Here is a 25701-nt window from a genome sequence, read left to right as displayed (position 1 = left end):
CACTACCAACCGTCTGACTCTCGCTCTCAGAGGTCGCTCCCACTCGCTCCTCCTCGAGCCGTACCCTACAGAGAGTGTACTGCTGCACAGCGCCTGCCTTCTCCCCTGCATAGCGCTCCTGTACAGCGCTTGGTATCGTTTTTCGTTTTTCTTTCTGTCAAGAATTGTAGTTAACATTTGACTAATAGCATTTTTCCTGCGCTATAATTTATATTGTTGATCTGATCAGTGCTCCTGATATCTGGCAACTTTAGCGCGTGTACTGCTGAAATCGCGCTACCCCACCGCCATTTTGCTGTTGTTGTTTGTTTACCTGCCCCCGTGTCTCCTCCCCGCTCCCGCCTCCCAAGCTGACCCTCCCACACACTAGTATCAACCTGCAGACCCCGTCCCCCTCTGCCCTGTGACCGTCTGACTCTCGCTCTCAGAGGTCGCTCCCACTCGCTCCTCCTCGAGCCCTACCCTACAGAGAGTGTACTGCTGCACAGCGCCTGCCTTCTCCCCTGCATAGCGCTCCTGTATAGCGCTTGGTATCGTTTTTCGTTTTTCTTTCTGTCAAGAATTGTAGTTAACATTTGACTAATAGCGTTTTTCCTGCGCTATAATTTATATTGTTGATCTGATCAGTGCTCCTGATATCTGGCAACTTTAGCGCGTGTACTGCTGAAATCGCGCTACCCCACCGCCATTTTGCTGTTGTTGTTTGTTTACCTGCCCCCGTGTCTCCTCCCCGCTCCCGCCTCCCAAGCTGACCCTCCCACACACTAGTATCAACCTGCAGACCCCGTCCCCCTCTGCCCTGTGACCGTCTGACTCTCGCTCTCAGAGGTCGCTCCCACTCGCTCCTCCTCGAGCCCTACCCTACAGAGAGTGTACTGCTGCACAGCGCCTGCCTTCTCCCCTGCATAGCGCTCCTGTATAGCGCTTGGTATCGTTTTTCGTTTTTCTTTCTGTCAAGAATTGTAGTTAACATTTGACTAATAGCGTTTTTCCTGCGCTATAATTTATATTGTTGATCTGATCAGTGCTCCTGATATCTGGCAACTTTAGCGCGTGTACTGCTGAAATCGCGCTACCCCACCGCCATTTTGCTGTTGTTGTTTGTTTACCTGCCCCCGTGTCTCCTCCCCGCTCCCGCCTCCCAAGCTGACCCTCCCACACACTAGTATCAACCTGCAGACCCCGTCCCCCTCTGCCCTGTGACCGTCTGACTCTCGCTCTCAGAGGTCGCTCCCACTCGCTCCTCCTCGAGCCCTACCCTACAGAGAGTGTACTGCTGCACAGCGCCTGCCTTCTCCCCTGCATAGCGCTCCTGTATAGCGCTTGGTATCGTTTTTCGTTTTTCTTTCTGTCAAGAATTGTAGTTAACATTTGACTAATAGCGTTTTTCCTGCGCTATAATTTATATTGTTGATCTGATCAGTGCTCCTGATATCTGGCAACTTTAGCGCGTGTACTTCTGAAATCGCGCTACCCCACCGCCATTTTGCTGTTGTTGTTTGTTTACCTGCCCCCGTGTCTCCTCCCCGCTCCCGCCTCCCAAGCTGACCCTCCCACGCTCCGCCCCCCCCACTATCCATTTATGGACAGATGCACCCACGCGCAGCGTCCACGCGCTACGTACACGCCGAAGGTGCGGCAAAGGTAAGCCCGTCAACGCCCGTCCGCGCCTGGACCGCACCCAGCGCCAGAGCCCCTGGTCCTCGCACTGTCCACCCCTCCCGCATTACTTACGATGCCACCACCCTCCTTGCCCTTAACCCCGGCCGCTCCCCCAACCTGCATCCAAGCCGCTCCTGGACACACCCATGGACCCTTTTCCTGCAACTCCTGCAAGTTCGACGGCACCAAGAACAACTCCTCAACTACGAACACACAACAGATATCCGACCCCAACCGCCTACAATGCATCCTGCTCAACACCCGCTCGGTCCACAGGCACGCCATTGACCTCTGGAATCTACTAGAAACCATCTCTCCGGACGTCGCCTTCCTAACAGAAACATGGATGAACGCCTCCTCAGCCCCAGACATCACCATTGCCATCCCGGAAGGCTATAAGATCATTCGCAAGGACCGTACCGGCCACACAGGAGGAGGCATCGCTATCGTCCATAAGAAATCCATCCGCATCTCAACCAGCTCAGACGTCAATCTCGCCAACTCTGAACACCTTCACTTCCAGATCCACATCGACCCCAAGACCACACTCAGAGGCACCCTCCTTTACAGGCCACCAGGACCCCGCGCACAATTTAGTGAAGACATCACGGACTTCATCACTCCACACGCGCTCCCCTCCAAGGAATACATCCTTTTGGGAGACCTCAACTTTCACCTTGAAAAGAACAACGACCGCAACACCACCACCCTCTTGGACAACCTCGCAAACCTCGGACTTAAACAACTTGTCACCACCTCCACCCACATCGCAGGTCACACACTCGACCCTATCTTCACCTCCAGCAAACATGTCTCTTTCAGCCACACCACAGCTCTCCTTTGGACTGACCACAGCTGCGTTCACTTCACCTACAACAAGCCCACATCCAACAACCTCCCCCAACCCACTCTGCAAAGAAACTGGAACAAAATTACCATCGACCAGATCTCCTCGTCGCTTCTTCAAAACCCCCCCGCCCACTCCTCAAACCCAGACCAAGCAGCCACCAACCTTACCCAATGGTTATCCAACAGCGCCGACATCCTAGCACCACTGAAAAAACGACAAATCAAACTAGGCAGCAAGAAGGCCTCCTGGTTCAACAATGATCTTAAGAAATCCAAGAAACTTTGTCGCTCCCTCGAGAAGGCCTGGAAAAAAGACCCAACCACCAGCACCAAGGACGCCTTCAAAAACGCCACCCGCACACACCACCAACTAATCCGAAATGCCAAGAAAGCCGCTTTCAAGGACCGTCTAGATAACAACGCCCACAACAGTAAGGAACTATTCAACATCGTCAAGGAATTTACCAACCCCTCAGCCAACTCCAACGACATCACCCCCTCTCAAGCCCTCTGCGACTCCCTAGCCTCATTCTTCCACAACAAAATTGCAGACATCCACAACAGCTTCGACAACCAACCCGGAGACCAACCCACCCAATCCCCTGCAGGACCACCACCCCCCCTGAACATCCTCAAGGACTGGAAGCCAATCTCCACTGAGGACACCATCCGTCTGATGAACTCTATCCACTCAGGATCCCCCACAGACCCTTGCCCTCACCACATCTTTAACAAAGCAGACTCCATTATTGCACCGCACCTCCGAGACGTCATCAACTGCTCCCTCAACTCCGCAACCTTCCCGGAAAGCTGGAAACATGCCGAACTCAGCGCCCTCCTGAAGAAACCCACAGCTGACCCCACGAACTCAAAAACTATCGCCCTATCTCACTCCTTCCATTCCCGGCCAAAGTCATCGAGAAAGCGGTCAACAACCAGCTTGCCGCATTCCTCGAAACCAACAAATCCCTTGACCCCTCACAATCCGGCTTCCGAGCCAAGCACAGCACTGAAACCGCCCTCATCGCAGCAACAGACGACATTCGAACTCTACTGGACAATGGAGACACAGTCGCCCTCATCCTCCTCGACCTCTCCGCAGCCTTCGACACGGTCTGTCATAGCACCCTTCTACAACGCCTCAGAAACGTCGGAATCCAAGAAAAAGCTCTGGATTGGATCACCTCGTTCCTCTCCGGAAGAACCCAGAGAGTCCGCCTTCCACCATTCAAGTCAGGGGCCACTGAAGTCATCTGCGGCGTACCACAAGGATCTTCACTCAGCCCCACCCTCTTCAACGTATACATGAGCCCCCTCGCGGTCATCGCACGCCAACACAACCTCAACATCATCTCCTACGCCGACGACACTCAACTGATCCTATCACTCACCAGAGACCCTAACACTGCCAAAACCAACCTGCATGAAGGAATGAAAGAAGTAGCAGAATGGATGAAGCACAGCCGTCTGAAACTGAACTCAGACAAAACAGAAGTCCTCATCCTAGGCACCTCCCCCTCCGCCTGGGACGACTCTTGGTGGCCAGAGGCCCTTGGAAAAGCACCCATCCCGACGGACCACGCACGGAACCTGGGCGTCATCCTGGATTCCTCACTCTCGATGAACAGACAAGTCAACGCCGTTTCTTCATCTTGCTTTAACATTCTTCGCATGCTCAAAAAAACATTTCGCTGGATCCCTACCGAAACTAGAAAAACAGTCACCCACGCTCTGGTCACGAGCCGACTAGACTACGGAAACACACTCTACGCCGGCACCACCGCAAAACTCCAGAAAAAACTACAACGCATCCAGAACGCCTCAGCCAGGCTCATATTAGACATCCCGCGTAAAGAACACATCTCTGGTCACCTGAAAAACCTCCACTGGCTCCCCGTCAATAAGAGGATTACTTTCCGACTCCTAACCCACGCACACAAAGCACTCTACGAAATCGGACCCGAATGCCTCAACACACGACTATCCTTCTACACCCCCTCCCGCCAGCTACGATCCTCCAACCAAGCCCTCGCCACTGTACCTCGCATCAACAAAACCACCATGGGAGGTAGATCCTTCTCCTACCTAGCAGCTAAAACTTGGAACTCACTTCCCACTCACCTTCGCCTTACTCAGAACCACCTAGCATTCAGAAAGCAACTCAAAACGTGGATATTTGACAAGTAATTCCCCACCCTTCTTCAAGCGCCTTGAGACCCTCTGGGTATGTAGCGCGCTATATAAATCTATTGACTTGACTTGACTTGAAGGAACTGAGCATACTAGTACTCACCCAACGATCCCCTGGACTGGCCACTTCTTCCACCACTTCCACCTGGACCTGCCCAACCACACAGTTTCTGGCACAAATGGAACAAGATTCCCAAAGAATCTGGACCTCTCAGGTACAGTCACGAAGCCTGTCTCACTGCCACGACCTTACACGCTACATCAAGCACTGCTATTAATGAATCACCTCCTGTGCAGACTCCCTGGCTCCGCTAAAAACACCTCCACCACTCGATCTGAGCCAAGATCAAGCTGGTACATAAAAGACCAAGTTTCTCTGCAAACAGCTGGCGCAATATGACAATAGAGAACTAATATACATACAGATCAGCCCTCCGGTTCTACCACCAGAGAGTCAGCGCTATCAAACGCACAGTACTCATCCAAAACAGCATTGACACCTCGAAATAAATGAATCGCCTTACTGCAGGAATTTACTTCCCCTGCTGCCTGCACCACAATTATTATACCTCACTGGAGCTCAGCATTCAGTTTTCCCACTACTCCACTAACAAAATTGATATAATCTATAATAACTATGTACCTCAAACGATTATCTCCACTCTTGCAGTCCTCCACCCGAATGACTCCACTGAAACGTCCCTGACCTGCTTGCCAACCATCACCCCTACTAGACACCACTGACACCATGCACTTGATCCACTCAGGCGCCCCATTGGATTTCTGCTCACACTTAATCTTCACATAAGTACTTTACCACATCAGCATGGACCTCAATCCTTTCCTCAATGACTCTCACACAAAGCCACGATCCCAGACTCCTTGAAACATGTCACAATCTTACTACCTATAGGCTGCATAGACTATGGTAACGGACTACTGAAGACCTGTCTAAACTCTATCAAAAACATCTTGGGTTATGAAACCAGGCGGATAACTCGCACAATAGAATTTTACGGAATTGTTCTGTTTCTTTAACACAAGTAGTATTTAACACTGGAGATTTGCTTGACCTATAAAACAGCTTTTATCACATACAAATTACCAAATTGATTGTATAAAGTTCAGTAGAATGAAAAATTGTCTGTATGTATTGGTCTTTGACGTGACAATAAGGATGTGAAGTAAGACAACAATTTGAATTGTTATGAGAATAAATTTCTTCTATCATGTATAACTAAAAGAATATGTATATCTTTGTATCATAATATTTATAATGGACGAATATTTGATACTTTTATAACAAAATGAAAATAAATAGAAAAATAATATATACATATATATAGTTTGCGTTCCTATTATTGTCAGTTAGCATGTCAATACATTCTGAATTTCTCTGCCTGCTATAATGGCAAACTAACCAGGCCCAGATGTGTTTATTTACATGTTCTTGATTATTCACTGTTAGGGATTGTTTATCCTAGACACAGGGGCCCCAGTTCTTTTCAAGACAACACATACAAAGTGTTACACCTTAATTCTTCCCCTATCTCCTAGTGTCCAGTAAAAATTGCAAATCTAAACACCGTCTTAAAATCCCTTGTTTAAAAAAAAAAAAGTCTACTGTAAAGCAAAGCGCACCTTTATCCAGGCAGTCGCCCATGATCTGGAATGGCCAATTAACCCACTTAAGGCTTGCTCCCTCACCGCAAATCTTCAGAGCAAAACCTATTAAACCTATCCCTAATATCATTCACTTTGATTATGACTGCCAATATAGAATTCCCACTGTTTCATTAGTAATGGAGCTGACCTCCAACGTATAATCCAGTCAGTTACACTACTAGACACATTATGTCAACTTGTGATAACAATGGAGAGGTACATGTGAGATCCATGTCTCCATTACATACTAGCCACACCCTCCTCCTATGATCTTTTCTATACCTGTAGTTTATTACAAATGTATACAGGTTACTAGTGTATTATTGCCCCATTTATCTTTTGTCACTGTTGACTACAAATGTATGTCTTAAATACCCTGGCGCAGAGGTATCCAAATGTTTTAGAATCACAACTCACTTTATTAAACAACATAATATCACGAACCACCTAGCTTTAGTGGACCCGAGGTGGCCAATTTTACTAGAGTGGCATAGCTCGAGGGGTAGTCTATAAGGCAAGGGAGTATCCCCTTCTGACAATTTGTGAAACCCATCTGTCCAAAGTGATGGTGCGCCAATGAGGCATGTAATGGCGGATCCTGCCGCCCATTGGCGTTTGATGGGCTTGAAAGATAGGACTAGGAAGGTTTGGAGGCAGTGGTAGCTGGGGTGGAGGTGGACTGACCCGCCCGCTGGCCCCCTAACCCACCTCAGCCGGTTCCACGTCTGCGGCCTCACTGAGACTGTTGCTGCGCATGCCTGTGGCTCTGAAGCAAACGTGTCGGGCGCCCCTTCCGTGGCTACAAAAGGAACGAAAAGCAGAAGGCGGAGGAGGGCGCGTGGCAGAAAGGTCCAAGGACTTGGCCATAGCCTGGGAGTCCTCAAAGCGCTCCAACGCACTGTCTGCTTTGTTGCCAAAAAGGCGAACACCATCAAAGGGCATGTCCATCAGGATGTTCTGGACATCCCCAGATAAGGCAGTACTCCTCAGCCAGGCGTGGTGACGGAGCACCACAGTAGTGGAAATCATCTGCCCAGCGAGTCGGCGGTGTCAAGGCTACAATGAATCGTGAACTTCGCTGCGTCTCTCCCCTCAGCAATAGCTTGAGAGAGCACTGTCCGGCCCTTCTCCGGACACTGAGTCGGCACTTGCGCCACTGTATCCCACACAGAATGGCAATAACGGCCCAAGAAACATGCAGTGTTCACATACCGCAGCCCTGAACTGGCGGAAGAAACATTTTTCTTACCGAAATGTTCCAGTTTCTTGGACTTTCTGTCCGTGGGTGCGGAAGGAAATGCGCTTGGGGACGCAGAGGATGAGACAACCAAGCTCTCAGGGGTGGGGTGTTGGGAAAAAAAATTGGGGTCGCCCAGAGCCGGGTGATAGCGTTGGGCCAAGTTCCTATCTACTGGAGCCAGTGTTGGGCCGGGACCAGGTGCCCAAAGGAACGTCAGAAAGGGCATCATTAAAAAGGCAGCAGTGGCTCCGCAGAGGTAGCTGCCGGCTGAAGCACTTCTGCCAGGAGGTTAGTCCTGACAACTAATGTAGGGAGTTGGAGGAGGAGAGCCTCTGTCACCCTATGCAAAACCACAGCGTAACTCACACCCTCCTCTGTAGCCACGGTAGGAGGAGATGGCATGCCAAGATCAGGAGAGGTATCAAGACCTCTGGCATTCCCCAATTCCTCTGCCCAGTCCGGATCAAACTCACACTGTGCTGTGAGAGGGTCCTCGGACCCCTCCCAGTCCTCCCCTGGATGGACATAGGGGTAGAAAGGGTCCATCGGCGTTGGTATCGGCTGCGAGCGATGCTTTTCCAGTGCCGTGTCCACATCAGGGCTGAAACCAGGGATGATGTCGCCCAGGGGCATGGGCGACGTCGGAAGTGGTGCCGCTGGGGTCGAAGTCGGTGGAGGTGTCACAGGCCGGAGCAGACAGCGATCCCGCAGCTGCCAACAATGCAAAGGGAGGGCACCCAGTCGGGCCCGCGGGACCCAACGTCCCAAAGAGGCGGGCCATGGCTGACAGAAAATCCTGCAGCTGGGCCTGAGTCGCCGACGGACCCGGGAAGGGTGGGAAGAGAGGTAAGGCTGACGGCGACTGCAAAGGCTCTGCCGGAGCCGAGAGGGTGGCACCACTCGAACCTTTAGCCGCATCACGGGCGAGGGGAAGTCAGAGAGCAATGGCGCTTCTACGACTTCTTGTGATGCTTCGCCTTACCTGACCCCGAGTCCGAAGACTCCGATCCCGACGAACGATGGCGGTGGCTCCGTGACCGGTCTCGCAAACTCTCATGGGACTGGGACCTTGAAAGGCACGGAGCCGACTGCCGGGCTTCAAGCAACTTTCAGGACCGCTCCCGCAAAGTCTTTGTCTCCATGGCCCTGGCAGTAGGGGCATGACTTGGGGTCGTGGTTGCGCCCCAGGCAGTAGAGACACACTCAGTGCGGGTCTGTCACCGACATCATACGATGACAGACCTGGCAGGACTAGAAACCGGGCATCCCTATAGCACCAGGAGGCGATCATCTCGAAAAACAGAGACAAAAAGGCCTCGAAAAACTTGTGCTTGCTGGAGCGGAAAAAGAAAGAACTGAAGTCAGCGCGCAAGGGCAGCGTCTAAGTAGCTGCCACAACATCGTCTCGGGGACCTCGACGCCCACGACGGACGCGGAGCAGCACGACGTTACCTTCCGACGCGCAGGGGTACTACTGTTGAAAACTTTCAGGATCCAGTGTGATGCCTGTGGGTAATTCTAAGGTAAGAAATCTATCACTACATGTTTCTTTCAGATGTCATTTTATATCACTTCACTTGCAGATCTTGTGTGCTTTATTCTATTATCCTCTGTTGTAAAACTGTCATTCTGCGGGCTATAGCAGCCCTATAAAAAAACATTTAGAATTTTAAAAAATGTAGTATTAAGTCTTGTATGTCTCCTGATCAGTTGAAACACCTGGAAGGTCACCTGATTATAAGGTTTTAATACTGGAAGTTACTCTAAAGAGAAGGAGGATGACTCAGTCTTTTCAATTTGGTGAGGTGTGAACAATCTTTCTTCTGCTTTTATAGGTGCTTTTCATAGGGCTCCTAAGGGGAGGTAGATCTAAACTTGATTCTCCTTTTGCAACAAACACGAGAGCAGGAGCTCCCCATCAAGATAGTTTTAAACATCTGGAACTGTTTCTTCCCAAAATGGTGTACAGGTGTCTCGTTAAATCACACTTTATCAGTCCATGGCTGTTATAGAGGCAACAAAGGCAAAAGGGATGATGATCTGTAACCAATATATACATCTACAGTGCTGAAAGCCTGCACACTTGGAAGACGACAAATCAAGAAAGAGAAATCAAGAAAAAAGTAAGAAAAAGCAAAACTCGGCTCAAAAACACACGAAACCAAAGTCAAAACATGTTGGTAAATCTTACTGACTTTACATCCTGTATCTCTTGGGCAGCCGCGGCACATGCAGGCAAGAGCAGTCGGGCGGTGCCACTACTCTTACCTGCACAGGCAAAGGACGGTCTTGGGAAAAAGGAACTTAAGTCAGTGGTGTACGTAATGTCACTTATCCATTACAGAAATAGTCCTTGAAAATGACAGGTTCATTTTGGAAAGATGCTCTTGCGCAAGGATTGTGGCTACAGGTCTTACTAAAAAAACAGTCAAGATTGCAGTATTCGAAGACACAGCGCAAGAAAAGAGATCTGCACAAGGCAGGAAAAGAGATCTGCCTGCAGGGCTCATGATTCCTGAATGCCACAGACTGCAAATGCTACTTACCAGTATGCATCTGTTCTTGGCATGTAGGGCTGCTGACATTCATATCTGAGCATAGTCCGCCACCTAGTGTTGGGTCCGGATGATTGCACATTGTTGTCCTGGAAGAGTCTTCGAAGTATCACGAGATAGGTGGCTCCTCCCCTGGACTACAGTGCGCATGGGCATCGCCTCCATCCCCAGATTGTTTTTAGCCATAGGCGGAGATGGAGTGAAGAAGTGAGTGATGACCATGCTATGAGCATATGTGTGTATATGAATACATACTGCAACTGCTACAGGCGCCGGGGAGGAGGGTGGGCGATATGAATGTCAGCAGCCCTACATGCCAAGAACAGATGCATACTGGTAAGTAGCATTTGCAGTTCGAGGCATGTGGGCTGCTGAATTCATATCTGTGCATAGAATACATAGCAGTCCCTCCATTAGCGGCGGCCGCCCGTGCCAGCTGCAGCAGTCTGAAAAAGCGTTTTTAGAACAGCCTGACCAACAGCTGCCTGTTGTTTTGAATGCACGTCTACACAGTAGTGCTTAGTGAAAGTATGAGTGGTAGACCATGTGGCTGCTCTACAGATGTCTTCTAAGGGAATGTTACCTAAGAACGCCATAGAGGCCCCCAACTTCCTAGTGGAGTGGGCCCTCGGTGGGATAGTGAGAGTGCGCTTAGCTTTAGCGTAGCAGATCTGAATGCACTTTACTATCCATCTAGCTATTCCTGCCTTGGAGATTGCATTCCCCTTGTGTTGTGTGGCAAAAGCAACAAAAAGTTGTTTGGTTTTGCGGAAATCTTTGGTCCTGTCCACATAATACATCAAGGCCCTCTTCACATCAAGGGTGTGGAGCATCCGCTCCGCCAGCGTCTCTGGGTTTTGGAAGAACACCGGCAGTTCAATTGTTTGGTTTATGTGAAACTGCGAGACCACTTTGGGTAAGAACTTAGGGTTAGTGCGGAGCACCACCCTGTTGGCATGTACCTGGAAGAAAGGTTCTTGGATGGTGAGCGCCTGCAGTTCGCTAACCCTCCGTAGCGATGTGATTGCTACCAAGAACGCGACCTTCCAGGTCAAAAACTGCAGCTCGCAAGAGTGTAGTGGCTCAAAGGGAGGACCCATCAGCCTTGTGAGAACCACATTGAGGTTCCATTCCGGAGCTGGTGGGGTCCTTGGTGGAATGACTCTTTTGAGTCCTTCCAGAAAAGCCTTGATAGCAGGGACCTTAAAGAGTGACAGGTGTTGCCTATTTTGGAGGTATGCTGCCATAGCCGACAGGTGAATGCGGATGGAAGAGTAAGCTAGATTACACCGATACAGGTGAAAGAGGTAACATATGATGTTTTGAATGGAAGCGTCTAGCGGGTCAATGCTGTGCTCCCCGCAGTAGACGACAAACCTCTTCCATTTAGCCGCATAACAAGCTCTAGTAGTGGGCTTTCTCGCCTCCCGAATGATGTCCATACAATCGGGAGGAAGATTGAGGTAGCCAAACTCTAGGACTTCAGGAGCCAGATCGCCAGGTTGAGCTGTTGCGGATCTGGGTGCTGAATGTCGCCATGGCTCTGCGTCAGAAGGCTGGGAGTGAGATGAAGCCTTTGATGCGGTACCACGGAGAGTTCCAGAAACGTGGTGTACCATGGTTGGCGAGCCCACGTTGGAGCAACCAGGATGAGAGTCATCGAGTGCTGCCTGAGCTTGCGTGCCACCAGCGGTATCAGAGGTGCTGGGGGAAAAGCGTACGCAAATCTGCCTGACCAGTTCATCCACATCGCATTGCCCTGTGAGTGGGGGTGTGGGAATCTGGCGGCGAAGCTTTGGCATTTTGCGTTCTCCTTTGTGGCGAACAGGTCGATCTCTGGATGACCCCACCTTTGGAAGTACGGTTGGAGTACTGATGGATGTATCTCCCACTCGTGCATTTGATGGCTGTGCCTGCTGAGCAGGTCCGCCATCTGGTTGTCTTTGCCTGGGAGATGTTCTGCCATGAGGAAGATGTTCCTCTGAATGGCCCACTTCCACATGCTCTGAGCCAGATGAGACAGCTGTGGAGAGTGTGTTCCTCCCTGCTTCTGAATGTAGTACATGGCCGTCATGTTGTCCGTCCGGATCAACACAACTTTGTTGCACAGATGTACTTTGAACGCCTTCAAGGCCATGAAGATTGCCATCAGTTCCAACACATTGATGTGCATCTTCCTTTGCTGTAGTGTCCATAGTCCCTGCACAGTGTAATGGAGTACATGCGCTCCCCATCCCTGGAGAGAGGCGTCCGTCGTCAGGATAATCTGTGGGACAGGCTCTTGGAATGGTCGGCCCTTGCAAAGGTTGTGTGGATTCCACCAATGCAGAGAGTTGTATGCCCGACCGCTCACCAACACTAGGTCTGTCAGTTGCCCATGAGCCTGAGTCCACTGACGTGCAAGGCACTCCTGAAGCGGACGCATATGTAGTCTCGCGTGCGGGACAATGGAGATGCAGGAGGCCATCATGCCTATCAACTGCATGAACACCCTCGCTGGAAGCGAGTGTTGGGGTCTGAATCGTTGGATCAGCGCCTGGATACCTGCGATTCTCACTGAACTCGGCTGCGCAGTGGCTGCCAGAGTGTCGATTTCCGCGCCCAGATACTGTCGCACGTGGGCGGGCTGGAGATGGGACTTTGGGTAGTTCAGAGAGAATCCCAGATCGTGCAGGAGGTGAATGGTGCGTGACACGTGGTCTACGCACTGCTGTTCCGTCTTTGCCTGAATAAGCCAGTCGTCTAGGTATGGAAAGACGTGGACGTGCTGGCGACGGAGATGCGCTGCTACAGTCGCCAGGCATTTGGTGAAAACTCTCGGTGCCGTGGTGACCCCGAACGGCAGGACTCTGAACTGGTAATGCTGGTCCAAGATCTTGAATCTGAGATACTTTCTGTGTGAAGGATGCAGGGGAATATGAAAATAGGCATCCTTCAGATCCAGCGTCGCTAGGAAGTCCCCCTGTTGAAGCAGGGGGAGCACCTGCTGCAACGTGAGCATATGGAAGTGCTCTGAATTGATGTACCAGTTCAGGGGCCTGAGGTCCAGGATCGGCCTGAGTGATCCGTCCTTTTTGGGGATTAGAAAATACAGGGAGTAAACCCCTGTTCCCCGTTCTTGCAAAGGAACGAGCTCTATCGCCCCTTTTTGAGCATGACCAGTACTTCTTGCTGCAACAAGGTCAAGTGCTCGTCGGACATAGCACGGCTTCTTGGCGGTATGTCCGGTGGAATGGACGTAAGTTCCAGACAGTACCCGTACTGGATAATAGACCTCACCCACCTGTCCGTGGTGATGGACCTCCACGCCGACAGGAACTGCTGGAGTCTCCCCCCGACAGGTGTTGTGTGATCGGGGGGAAGTGACAAGACGTCACTGCTTGTTAGAGGTGGTGGACCTGGAGGCATTGTTTCCACGTCCCCTGCCTTTGATATTATTGCCTCTGTAGCCACCCCTGCCCTTGTTGTTGTTATACGAGGACTGGGTGGTACCCTTGTAGTATTGCGTGGACTGGGATGCCTGGCCTCTTGAGGTGCCTCTTGAATTGGAGCGGCGAAAAGAACCACCCCGAAACTGCTGACTCTGTAAAGCCCCCATAGACTTGGCAGTTTCGGTATCTTTCTTCATTTTTTCTAGGGAGGCATCCACTTCAGGGCCGAACAGATGGTCAGGATTCACTGTTTGACCCAGTATTGTGGTTTGTATGTCGGGTTTGAACCCAGAAATCCGAAGCCAGGCATGGCGTCTAAGTAACACACTTGTATTGATAGCCCTGGAGGCAGTGTCTGCTACATCTAGAGCACATTTGATGGATGCATTAGTAATGAGTTTACCCTCCTGAATGAGCATCTCCCCCGCCTCCTTGTATTGGTCAGGCAAGTGTTGCAGGATGGCCTCTAATGTGTCATAATGGGCCCTATCATAACGTGCAAGCAGGGCTTGAGTGTTAGAGATCCTCCAGATGTTTGCTGCCTGTGCAGCAATGCGTTTGCCTGATGCCTCAAAGATTTTTGACTCTTTGTCTGGGGGAGGAGCATCACCAGTAGTCTGCGAATTCGCCCTCTTTCGAGCGTTGGACACCACCAGGGAGTCCAATGGCAAATGTCCCTTAATATACGTGGGATCCGTGGGCGCCGCCTTGTACTTCCTGTCGATGCGAGGATTGACCACCCGCGCTCGGGTGGGCTCCTTGAATACCTCCTGTGCATGCTTCAGCACCCCTTTGAGCATCGGTAGCGTCTTGACTTGCTTTTCGGCTACCGAGAAGGTGTCGACTAAGAAGTCCGCATCCACAGGGTCTGAGTGCAGTTCGACGTCATGGTTCGCAGCAGCTCTCTCTATTAACGCATTAAACGCCGCCGAGTCCTCTGTCGGGGACGTCTTCGCGGCGAAAAGTTGAGCGTCCTGGCCCGACTGCGGGTCGTCCGCGTCGCCACCTGCTGTCCAGGGCACTTGCTCCTCTTCCGGATCCGAGTACGCCGGATAGTTGTACTCGTCGTCCTCCTCGTCCACATCAGGCACTGGGGAATGGGCTGGCGAGTGTTCCGTGGCTTGTGGAGACAGAGGTTCCATCAGAGCCGAAGAGTCCGCAGAGTACTTTTTGTTCTTTAGTGGAATCCTGAAGGGTTCCAATGGCGGCTCCGACGTAATTTTTCGTTTGAGGAGCGACAATTTTCCGGTGTTGGCGTCGATGGTCACCTCCCGACGCTCCTCCACCGCGAGCGGTTGGAGCCGAAGCTTCGACACCACCAAGGCAGCTTTCGGCGTCAACACCTCCTGAGAGTGTCCGCTCGTCTTAGGCGCGAAGGCCTTCGGCGCCGACTTGGGAGGAAGGGTAAAACGAATTGGCGTTTGTTCCTTGGCAGGCTTCGGCGTGGGCCTAGGCACCACAGTGCTGGGAACCACAGTGGACTGTTGGATCCGCTTCAAGGATTCTCCCACTTTCTTTGTAAGGGATGCCGAGGGCTGAACTGTCCCGAGCGACTCTTCGTCTCCGAGAGCCCGGTCGCCTGTAGGCCTCTTCTTCGGTGCCGACGCCCCATGGCCTGGCGCACCGTCGGCGTGACGCTTCTTCGAAGCCGTCTTCGGGTCCGCGACCCCTTTCGGTGCCGACGCAGCCGCGTCGGATGCCTTCACCTTCGGCGCCGACCCAGAGGGCTGTGGGTCGGCCATTTTGGCGCGGCTCTTGTGGTCGGCCATTTTGGCGTGGCTCTTCGAGTCGGCCATTTTGGGTTTCGTGGAAGTTGACGCCTCCAGAACCTTCTTCACCAACGCCACTTTCGGTTTCGATTTCGCATCCGAGGGTGCGGGACCAGTTGGCTTCACTTTCGGTTTCTTGTTAGAAATGTCCGTGACCGGGCCCGGAGGCGGGGACGTAGGACTCATAGCAAGATCTTGGGTAAGGCCCGAAGGCGATCCCTCGACCTGGGCCGTATGACGGGGGGTAACCCCGGAGTCTGGTTGGGGATGCTCTTCCTCAGAGCTATCTCCCATCGTGGCACAAATCAGTTCGTCGTCCCCTACCTCACCGGGGACTTCGTCGCAGGCCTCTTCCTCCGCGTCATAGGTCTCGTCCTCGGACGCGGGGCCAGAGTCCGACTCTCGTACGTCGTCCTCTTCCTCGACCGATTCCTGAAATATGTCATCAGGTGAGGGCGCCGAAGCCGACAACTGCGCCTGGAGTCGATTAGCCCGGCGAATCTTCAAAGTTTTCTTACTCCTAAACTTTGAACACGCCATGCAGGTGTCTTCACGGTGATCCGGTGACAAGCATGTGTTGCACACGGGGTGCACGTCGAGGTGCGAATATTTCGAGTTACACAGCGGACACCTCTTGAATGGAGTCCGCTCCATAGCAAATGTGGTAGTGTAGGCCCGTCCGCGTCGAAGCACGTGGAAGGGCAGTAGGAGATTGGAGCTGAGAGTCAGTAAGAAAACCCGAACGCAACTATACCGACGCCCAGCCTAAAGACCTTTTGGTCTCAAGTAAAATCGAACAACTATCGGTTCCGAAGGAGGGAACCGAAAACACATCCGAACCCTATGGCGGAAAAAAACAATCCGGGGATGGAGGCGATGCCCATGCGCACTGTAGTCCAGGGGAGGAGCCACCTATCTCGTGATACTTCGAAGACTCTTCCAGGACAACAATGTGCAATCATCCGGACCCAACACTAGGTGGCGGACTATGCTCAGATATGAATTCAGCAGCCCACATGCCTCGAACTAGCAATAAACAGGGAAGAGTGCAGTTAATTTGCTTCTGGGGCCATTTGAACATTACACTTTAAAAACAAATACTGCAACCCAAAAGATAAAGCTCTAAAACAATGTTGTTTACCTGTAGTTCAATTAGCGAATTTTTTTCAATGAGTTCTTTGTTCAAAACGGTTTGATCTTCAGCCGAGTGCCTCAAAATATTCATCTGCTCCATTTTCCCAGCTGTTTCCAAAAGCTTTTGCTCCTTTTCCATGAGGGAAGTTTCCAGAAATATTTTTCGGTCATTTAACCTGCAATACCAATATACATTTAAAAAAGGGCAATTCTTTTTTCAACTCCCTAAAGAGTCAGTCAAAAGAATGAAATTAATCTACACATTAAATGGACTTACGTGATGTGGGCAATTCTCTTCTTCATCGTTCCCTATGAAACGTCTGATTTCATACACTGCACTAAATTCAAAGGGTCTACGCTCTGAACATGCTTTCTGTTCGGACTAAGGACGTTAACTGTATTCCTGAACCTAGGCTGTTATTTGACTGCTCAAAGCCATCAACATTATGCCATTTCTGTGCTTTCAGAAATCCTCATCACTATCTAAACCAAACACAAGAGTTCTGCTAGTGACTTGTATGCGGTATGAATCCAAATGACTTACAAACATGTCCAGGGTGGAGTGGCCCTTAATATTTTGGACAGAAAATAAATAAACTTAGGTGTGGAGGTACCATGCCCCCTGACCACACTACCATTACTACTAGTAATCTCTGATTTTGCCACGCGGAAACAGCCATTTCAATAGGGTGGTAGAGATTGACTCATGAAAGCGACCGAATATGCTACTTACCAGTATGCGTCTGTTCTTGGCATTTAGGGCTGCTGACATTCATATCTGTGCATAGATCGCCGCCTAGTGTTGGGTTCTGATGATTGCACATTGTTGTCCTGGAAGAGTCTTCGCAGTATCACGAGATAGGTGGCTCCTCCCCTGGACTACAGTGTGCATAGGCATCCTCTCCATCCTCAGATTGTTTTTCGCCATTGTGGCAGAGATGGAGTGTAATACAGTGAGTGATGTCCATGCTCCATAGTAATTCTGAATGCTACAGCTGCTACAGGCGCCGGGGAGGAGGGTGGACGATATGAATGTCAGCAGCCCTACATGCCAAGAACAGATGCATACTAGTAAGTAGCATATTCGGTTCGAGGCATGTGGCTGCTGAATTCATATTTGTGCATAGATTATATAGCAGTCCCTCCTATTAGCGGAGGCTGCCCGTGCCAGCTGCAGCAGTCTGAAAAAGAGTTTTGAGAACAGCCTGTCCTACAGCTGCCTGCTGTCTTGAGTGCACATCTACACAGTAGTGTTTTGTAAATGTATGTGTAGTGGACCATGTGGCTGCCTTACATATCTCTTCTAAAGGAATATTCCCCAGGAAAGCCATGGATGCTCCTAACTTACGTGTAGAGCGTGCTCTCGGAGGAATGGTTAGTGTGCATTTAGCCTTTGCGTAGCAAATCTGTATACACTTAACTATCCATCTGGCTATTCCTGCCTTGGAAATGGGGTTGCCTTTGTGCTGTGGAGAAAAGGCAACAAACAGTTGTTTTGTTTTCCTGAAATCCTTTGTTCTGTCAATATAGTACATAAGAGCTCTTTTGACGTCTAATGTGTACAGAGATCTCTCTGCGACATTTTCTGGATTAGGAAAGAAAACAGGCAGTTCTATGGTTTGATTCATGTGGAACTGCGAAATCACCTTAGGCATGAACGTAGGGTTGGTGCGTAGTACAACTCTATTTGCGTGGACCTGTATGAATGGCTCTTGAATGGTTAGTGCCTGGAGTTCACTAACTCTTCTTAGTGAGGTAATGGCTACTAGGAAAGCAACTTTCCAGGTACAAAATTGAATCCCACAAGAGTGTAGAGGTTCAAAAGGTGGTCCCATCAGTCTGGTGAGGACCACGTTTAGGTTCCATACAGGTGAAGGTGGGTGTCTGGGAGTCCCTCCAGAAAAGCTTTAATGGCAGGCACTCTGAATAATGAGAGGTGCTGCCTGTTTTGAAGATAAGCTGCTATCGCGGATAAATGTATACGAATGGACCTGTATGCCAGATTACATCTGTATAAGTGCAACAAATAACAGATAATATTTTGAATAGATGCATCCAGTGGGTCAATGTCATTATTGTTACAATAGATGACAAACCTCTTCCATTTAGCCGCATAACATGCTCTGGTCGTGGGTCTCCTTGCCTCCTTGATGATGTTCATACAGTCCGGTGGCAAGTTGAGGTAGCCAAATTCTAAGACCTCAGGAGCCAGATCGCCAGGTTGAGCTGTTGCGGATCTGGGTGCTGAATTTCGCCATGGCTCTGTGTCAAAAGTCTGGGTGTTAACCGCAGTCTTTGATGCGGTACCACGGAAAGTTCTACTAGCGTGGTGGGGTGCCCACGTTGGAGCAACCAGGATGAGTGTCATCGAGTGTTGCTTCAGCTTGCGTGCCACCAGTGGTATCAGAGGCGCTGGGGGAAAAGCGTACGTAATCCTGCCTGACCAGTTCAACCATATCGCATTGCCCTGTGACTGCGGATGTGGGTACCTGGCGGCGAAGCTTTGGCATTTTGCGTTTTCCCTTGTAGCGAACAGGTCTATCTCTGGATGACCCCACTGCTGGAAGTACGGTTGGAGTACTGATGGGTGTATCTCCCACTCGTGCATCTGGTGGCTGTGTCTGCTGAGCAGATCCGCCATCTGGTTGTCTTTGCCCGGGAGGTGTTCCGCCATGAGGAAGATGTTCCTCTGAATGGCCCACTTCCACATGCTCTGAGCCAGATGAGACAACTGTGGAGAGTGTGTTCCTCCCTGCTTCTGTATGTAGTACATGTCAGTCATGTTGTCCGTCCGGATCAACACGACCTTGTTGCACAAGTGTACTTTGAAAGCTCTCATCGCCACGAAGATTGCCATCAATTCCAGAAGGTAGATGTGCATCTTCTTTTCCTGTGCTGTCCATCGTCCCTGCACTGTGTAGTGGAGTACATGAGCTCCCCATCCCTGGAGAGACGCGTCCGTCGTCAGTATAATCTGTGGCACAGGCTCTTGGAACGGTCGGCCCTTGCAAAGGTTTTGTGGGTTCCACCAATGCAGAGAGTTGAATTCCCGACCGCTCACCAACACTAGGTTTTTTAACTGTCCTTGAGCCTGATTCCACTGACGTGCCAAGCACTCCTGAAGCGGACGCATATTTAGCCTCGCGTGCGGGACTATGAAGATGCAGGAGGCCATCATGCCTGTCAACTGCATGAACACTTTTGCTGGAAGCAAGTGTTGAGGTCTGAATTTCTATAGCAGCAATTGCATGCTGTTTATTCTCGCTGAATTTGGCTAAGCTTTGGCTGCCAGAGTGTCTATTGTCACGCCCAGGTACTGTCGCACGTGGGCGGGTTGAAGATGTGACTTTGGGTAATTAAGCGAGAATCCCAGACTGTGAAGAAGATGAATGGTGTGGGACATGTGGCTGGCACACTGTTGGGCCGTCTTTGCTTGAATAAGCCAGTCGTCCAGATAAGGGTAGACATGTATGTGCTGTCTCCTCAGGTGTGCTGCCACCGTCGCCAGACACTTTGTGAACACTCTGGGTGCCGTCGTTACTCCGAAAGGGAGGACTTTGAACTGATAATGTTGATTTTGAATAGTGAACCTGAGATACTGTCTGTGTGATGGGTGTATGGGTATAGGGAAATACGCATCTTTTAGATCCAGTGTTGCGAGGAAGTCTCCCTGACTGAGTAACGGCAGAACCTGCTGTAAGGTGAGAATATGAAAATGCTCCGACAGAATGTAACTGTTTAGAGGCCTGAGGTCCAGTATAGGTCTGAGAGACCTGTCCTTTTTGGGTACTAAAAAGTACAGAGAGTACACCCCTAAGCCTTGGTCTTCTACAGCCACGAGCTCTATGGCTCCTTTTTGCAGCATGCTGACGACTTCCTGCTGCAATAAGTGTAAGTGCTCTGCGGACATAGGACGGTGTCTTGGTGGTATGTTGGGTGGAGTGGACGTTAATTCCAGACAATACCCGTACTGGACAATGTCTCTCACCCACCTGTCTGTGATGATGGAGTTCTAGACTGGCAGGAACTGTTGTAGTCTCCCCCCGACAGGTGTTATATGGTCGGGGGGCAGTGACAGGGCGTCACTGTTTGTTATTGGCAGAGGATCTGGAACTGTTGTTTCCTCTGCCTCTGCCCTTGCTGTTGTTTCCACGATATCCACCCTGGTTGTTCTTATTGTAGGTGGATTGTGTACCTCCTTTATTGTACTGTGTCTGTTGTGTGGATTGGCCTCTTGAAGGGCACCTAGTATTGGAGCGACGAAAGGAGCCACCCTGAAACTGCTGTGACTGCAGAGCCCCCATAGACTTTGCAGTCTCCGTGTCATTTTTAATTTTTTCAAGGGTGGTGTCAATCTCAGGTCCAAATAAGTAGTCCGGGTTAACTGGCTGATTGAGGATAGAAGTTTGTATTTCTGGTTTGAATCCCGAGATTCTCAACCAGGCATGTCTCCTTAACATAACGCTAGTGTTGATGGCCCTGGCTGCAGTGTCCGCTGTGTCTAGCACGCACTTGATGGAAGCATTGGTGATACGCTTCCCTTCTTGGATTAGTAGTTCTGCACCCTCCTTGTACTGATCTGGTAGGTGTTGCAACAGTGTCTCAAGGGTATCATAATGGGACCGGTCATATCTGGCTAAGAGTGCCTGAGTGTTGGCAATGCGCCAGATGTTAGCCGCCTGCGCAGCCACCCTTTTTCCTGAAGTTTCCAGTACTTTCGACTTTTTGTCCGGAGGAGGAGCATCACCTGTAGTCTGGGAGTTTGCTCTCTTACGTGCATTAGAAACAACTAATGAGTCCAATGGCAACTGTCCTCTTATATATGTAGGGTCCACAGGTGCCGGTCTATATTTCTTTTCAATCCTTGGGTTTAACACCCTGGCCCTAGTGGTGTCCTTAAAAATGTCAGCAGCATGCTTAAGGACCCCTTTTAGCATGGGCAGGGTCTTGACTGTTCTTTCTGAAGTGGAAAAGGTGTCGACCAGAAAGTCTTCCTCCACAGGGTCAGCATGTAGCTCGACGTCATGATTACTGGCTGCTCTTTCAATAAGGGCGTTAAAGGCAGTAGTGTCCTCAGTAGGAGATGTTTTCACACTGTATACATGTTTGTCAGGGGCAGTCTGCGGATCCCTTGGGTCAGCCGGGTTCGCCCATGGTTGGTTTTGATCATCGGGATCAGTGTCCACATGATAAGGGTCATCTTCATGCTTGTCATCCCCTGCATCCACATCTGAGTATGTGGGTGAAAAATTCTGAGGTTTTTGTCCATAGGAATGGAGGGGTTCAACAAGAGCCGGTGACGTTGTTGAAACCCTCTTCTTCTTCAAGGGAATCTTGTATGACTCCATGGGTGTTTCTGGTATTATTTTCCTTTTATATATGGACAGTCTACCAGTTTCCGAGTCGATGAATTGCCTGGACTCCTGTTCTTCAGGCTCCTCTGTAGCCTCTAGTTCCGTCGACACTTTTTTTAATGGCTTCGATACCCCGTTTTGGTTTAAACATCTTCGGACGCACCAAGGGTGGCAACCCGAACTTGATCGGTGTCGACGCAGTCTGAACGTTTCCCACCAGCTTTGGTGTTGGGGCCGTCTTTGGCCCGACCGCAGTAGCCGTATCCTTGATGCGTTGGAGTGACTCCGACACTTCCTTGGCTATGAATGGACTCGGCTGCGTCGACTCGACAGGGTCCTTGGAGCCAGTCTTCGCCTTGTCCGTGGGCCTCGACCGAGGATCGATCCCTTCTTTCGGTACGAGTCTTTTGTGCGTGTCGACTCCTTTCGGCGTCGGCCATGTTCGTTCGACAGCCTTGACCTTAGTCTTCGGTGCCCCAACTTTCGGTTAGATGACCTTCTTGAGCTTTTCGGCATCGACGGCCATTTTCTGTTTCTTCAACTCCGAGGGGTGCAAGGCCTTGGAGCAGACCAGAGTTAGTTGCACTTTCGTTTTTGACAGTGATGCTTTCGGTTTCGATTTCTTTGGATCGACCGATGGCCGTTTCGAAACCGATGGCTCTTTATTAATGTTCGAAGCCGGGCCTTTCTGCGGGGCTGTAGAACGAGACTGTAGTTCTTGGGTAAGGCCTAGTGGCGATCCCTCGACCTGAGCCTTATTGAGTGCGTCATCGTCAGCCCCCATGTAACCGGTTGGGCCTAGCTCCTCGCCTGAGCTATCTTCTACGGCCCCAAGGACCTCTGCGTCGTCTCCTACCTCTTCGACGACGTTTTCGTCTTCTTCTAGCACCTCTTTGTCTTCGGCGTCATACTCTGAGTCATGGTCCGAAGCCGGATCTGAGTGGTATTCCTGATCCTCCAGATCAGATCAACGACCTCTTCGTCTTCGGTCCCGAAGATGTTTTCTGGAACAGGCGCTGATCTTTTCGACTCTAATCGAGCCGCGCGTCGATTCCGAAGAGTTTTCTTCGACCTGAACCGGGCACAGGCCATACAGTTGGCTTCGTTGTGATCCGGGGACAGGCACTTGTTGCACACCGGGTGGACATCGATGTGCGGGTATTTTGCATTGCAAAGCGGACACCTCTTGAATGGGCTTCTTTCCATTGTAAATCGAAGATCGGGTCGAGGGTGGAAAGAAAACCGTCTGATTCTTCGATGTCCTCTCGAAGCAAAGTTACCGGTACCGAACGAAACGATACCGACGCTGTCGAAAGCCTTTTGGCTTTGTAGAAAGTTTTCCTAACTTGAGCTAAGATAGTAACATCCGAACCCAATGGCGGAAAAAAACAATCTGAGGATGGAGACGATGCCCATGCGCACTGTAGTCCAGGGGAGGAGCCACCTATCTCGTGATACTTCGAAGACTCTTCCAGGACAACAATGTGCAATCATCCGGACCCAACACTAGGCGGCGATCTATGCACAGATATGAATTCAGCAGCCCACATGCCTCGAAATACTGAATTCTCATTGCAGATTTTTGCTCAGAGTTTAGAATTTCTGCTCTAATCAGTTTCTAATCTACACCACTATTCTTTGTTTTGGAAGTCAAGAGTAAGACCAGATTTAACAAAATGACTGTGTTGTTTCACTTTAGGTTGCGTGGCCCAACCCGCATAGAGGCAGAGCAGCCCTGGGGCTTTGCAGACTAGTCTGATTATTTCATCAGAAATAAACAACACTGCTACTTGATTGTCAGTGCCAAAGGCATCGTCCATCAGTTTAAGTTTACGGAGGTCAGTGTGCCCTTTAATAGGCCATATACAAATTTAAAGGGATGTCTAGTCACAAAAAGTGGTCTTAAAATGCTGAAATCATCTTGGGTATTGGTTTATAAAAATACCTGCCAACGGGTTCACACATAAACTGCTATCAACCAGCTATCTAGGTTATGCGTATTCAACTATTTTGCTGAACACCATTCATATCGGCGTTTAAATGTGTTGAACACCATTCATATCGGCGTTTAAATGTGTTGGTCCCGTATTAGCTTTGTTATTTTGATAAGGTGCTTGGCTAATACCTAGAAAGCAAAAACAATTCCTTCGGTGCAGATCTACATTGCTTCCTGTATTTATAACCAGAAAGTAAACAAAGCTTTTTGACGGTTTGTAAAATTAACATGCTTTTTAAAACTGTATTACCTTTTTTTTTAGCATGTCTACATGCCTTTCAAACAGATTTTAAGTCAGGAAAATTTGTCAATTTAACTGTAAACATTGAGCATGCTTATAATTATTCATTGTTTCACTTTAAATATAGACATTTAATTGCACATTTTTCGTAATATCTATTCTGTGGATATACAATTTTCTTCGACGACTTGGCTATTTTCCATATTTTTCTAAAAATATGGACTGTTAATGGGGGAGAGATTGTAATTCTCTGATTCGATTAACTGATAACTGTTGTACAAGCAGAGGGCAAAGCCCACAGACTAATACGGGGTACATTAACAGAGGTTAATCAGCAATGCAATGTGGCAGTACTGCAACATCCACTATTCGCATCTATTTAGGTTGAACACTGTTCACCAATACCCACATACGCTAATTATACCAATCCCAGCCTACCAACAGTTTGAGAGACAACTGTAGCTACTTAATCAAGTTTACCCCTTTAGCTGCTCGTTTAGACTGGAGCTAAGAGCCTGGTGCATCTCTGCTTCTCGACTGTACTGAGCACGCAGCTGCATCATCTGTGTCTGCAATCGCTCATTGTCGTTCTGTAATGGAATAGAAACCAGTGTTACTGCTGTAGAGAGAATGCTCCTGAACAAACCCACTTACTTATAACCTCAAAGATGGCCATACACCGTAATGTGTCCAGATCCTAATATTCTTTTTACCATTTACTACTTACAAGTAAATATTCAGGTTCTGCTAAAATGTTTACAAAAGTAACACACAATAAAATAATCCACGTTATGGCAATGTTTTAACATGCTTAATTTTTTATTACAAGTATTAAGCGGGATAAAAACGTTCGCTCCAAAGAGACTCTAGTATTCTTAATCCTCACTCCCGGCCGCCTTCATCTCTGCCTTGGAATTGCCTGTGCCCCACAAACAGAACTAGGGCGCTCCTCAAAAGGAAAGCTGCCATTTAAAGTTTTTTTCCGAGTCGACTTTTGTGGTAGTGTCCCCTTGCGTGCTAGTGTTCATGAGTCCAGACCACCTTCCATGTGTGCATGTGCCCCAGATCAATTCTCACCAACTATCTTCGTCCAGTCGCCTATATGCTTCTGACTTTAAAGCTTGAAGCCAGGCACATCCTGAGATGGGATGGCTGAGTGTTGTGAAAGAGGGCCGAAGTCTACTGGTTCCGCCATGAGGATTTTAACACTCTGTCAATCTGTTTAAACAGATCTGTCAATTTGCGCTCCCTCCTTCTTGACTTGCTAGCTAAGTGGCTTCCCGACCTATAAAGATGAGGGGACGGATGGCATATGTAACAGAAGGTTTCATGCAAATAACTCCACAGAAATTTGTGTCTGAAACCTGCTTTGTGCTGGAGTTAAACATCCAGTGAGTAATACTTACAACAAAATAATGAGAAGTAGTCATATGTGGCTGCCTCACAAATGTTTTGACAGGTGTTTCACATTGAAAAGCTAACATGCACATGGAATCATTGAACTCCACTCAGCACTTATTAAGGAAGGACAATAATTAAGTCTTCATCCAAGAAGATTATGCAAGTCATAACCTTTTATATTTTGAATTAAACAACAGTCAAAACATATTTTGCT

The 25701-nt window shown here is 49.5% G+C and overlaps 1 protein-coding gene across 4 annotated transcripts in view; it reads right to left on the bottom strand.

Moving 5' to 3' along the window:
- LOC147729254 (uncharacterized) overlaps nt 1-25701 on the bottom strand; it is a 690765-nt gene that overhangs the window by 356884 nt on the left and 308180 nt on the right. For all 4 annotated transcript variants that reach the window (XM_086959552.1, XM_086959555.1, XM_086959553.1 and 1 more), the window contains exons 18-19: nt 24567-24676; nt 16503-16671 (exon numbers count right to left, since the gene is read on the bottom strand). In XM_086959552.1, the coding sequence (XP_086815678.1) occupies nt 16503-16671; nt 24567-24676 (279 nt within the window). The remainder of the gene's footprint in view (nt 1-16502; nt 16672-24566; nt 24677-25701) is intronic.

Source organism: Lissotriton vulgaris, chromosome 2_2, assembly GCF_964263255.1.
Source record: "Lissotriton vulgaris chromosome 2_2, aLisVul1.2, whole genome shotgun sequence".
Taxonomy (NCBI): domain Eukaryota; kingdom Metazoa; phylum Chordata; class Amphibia; order Caudata; family Salamandridae; genus Lissotriton; species Lissotriton vulgaris.
The sequence above is the reverse complement of the archived record's forward strand: the minus strand, read 5'-3'. Positions and strand labels throughout refer to the sequence as shown.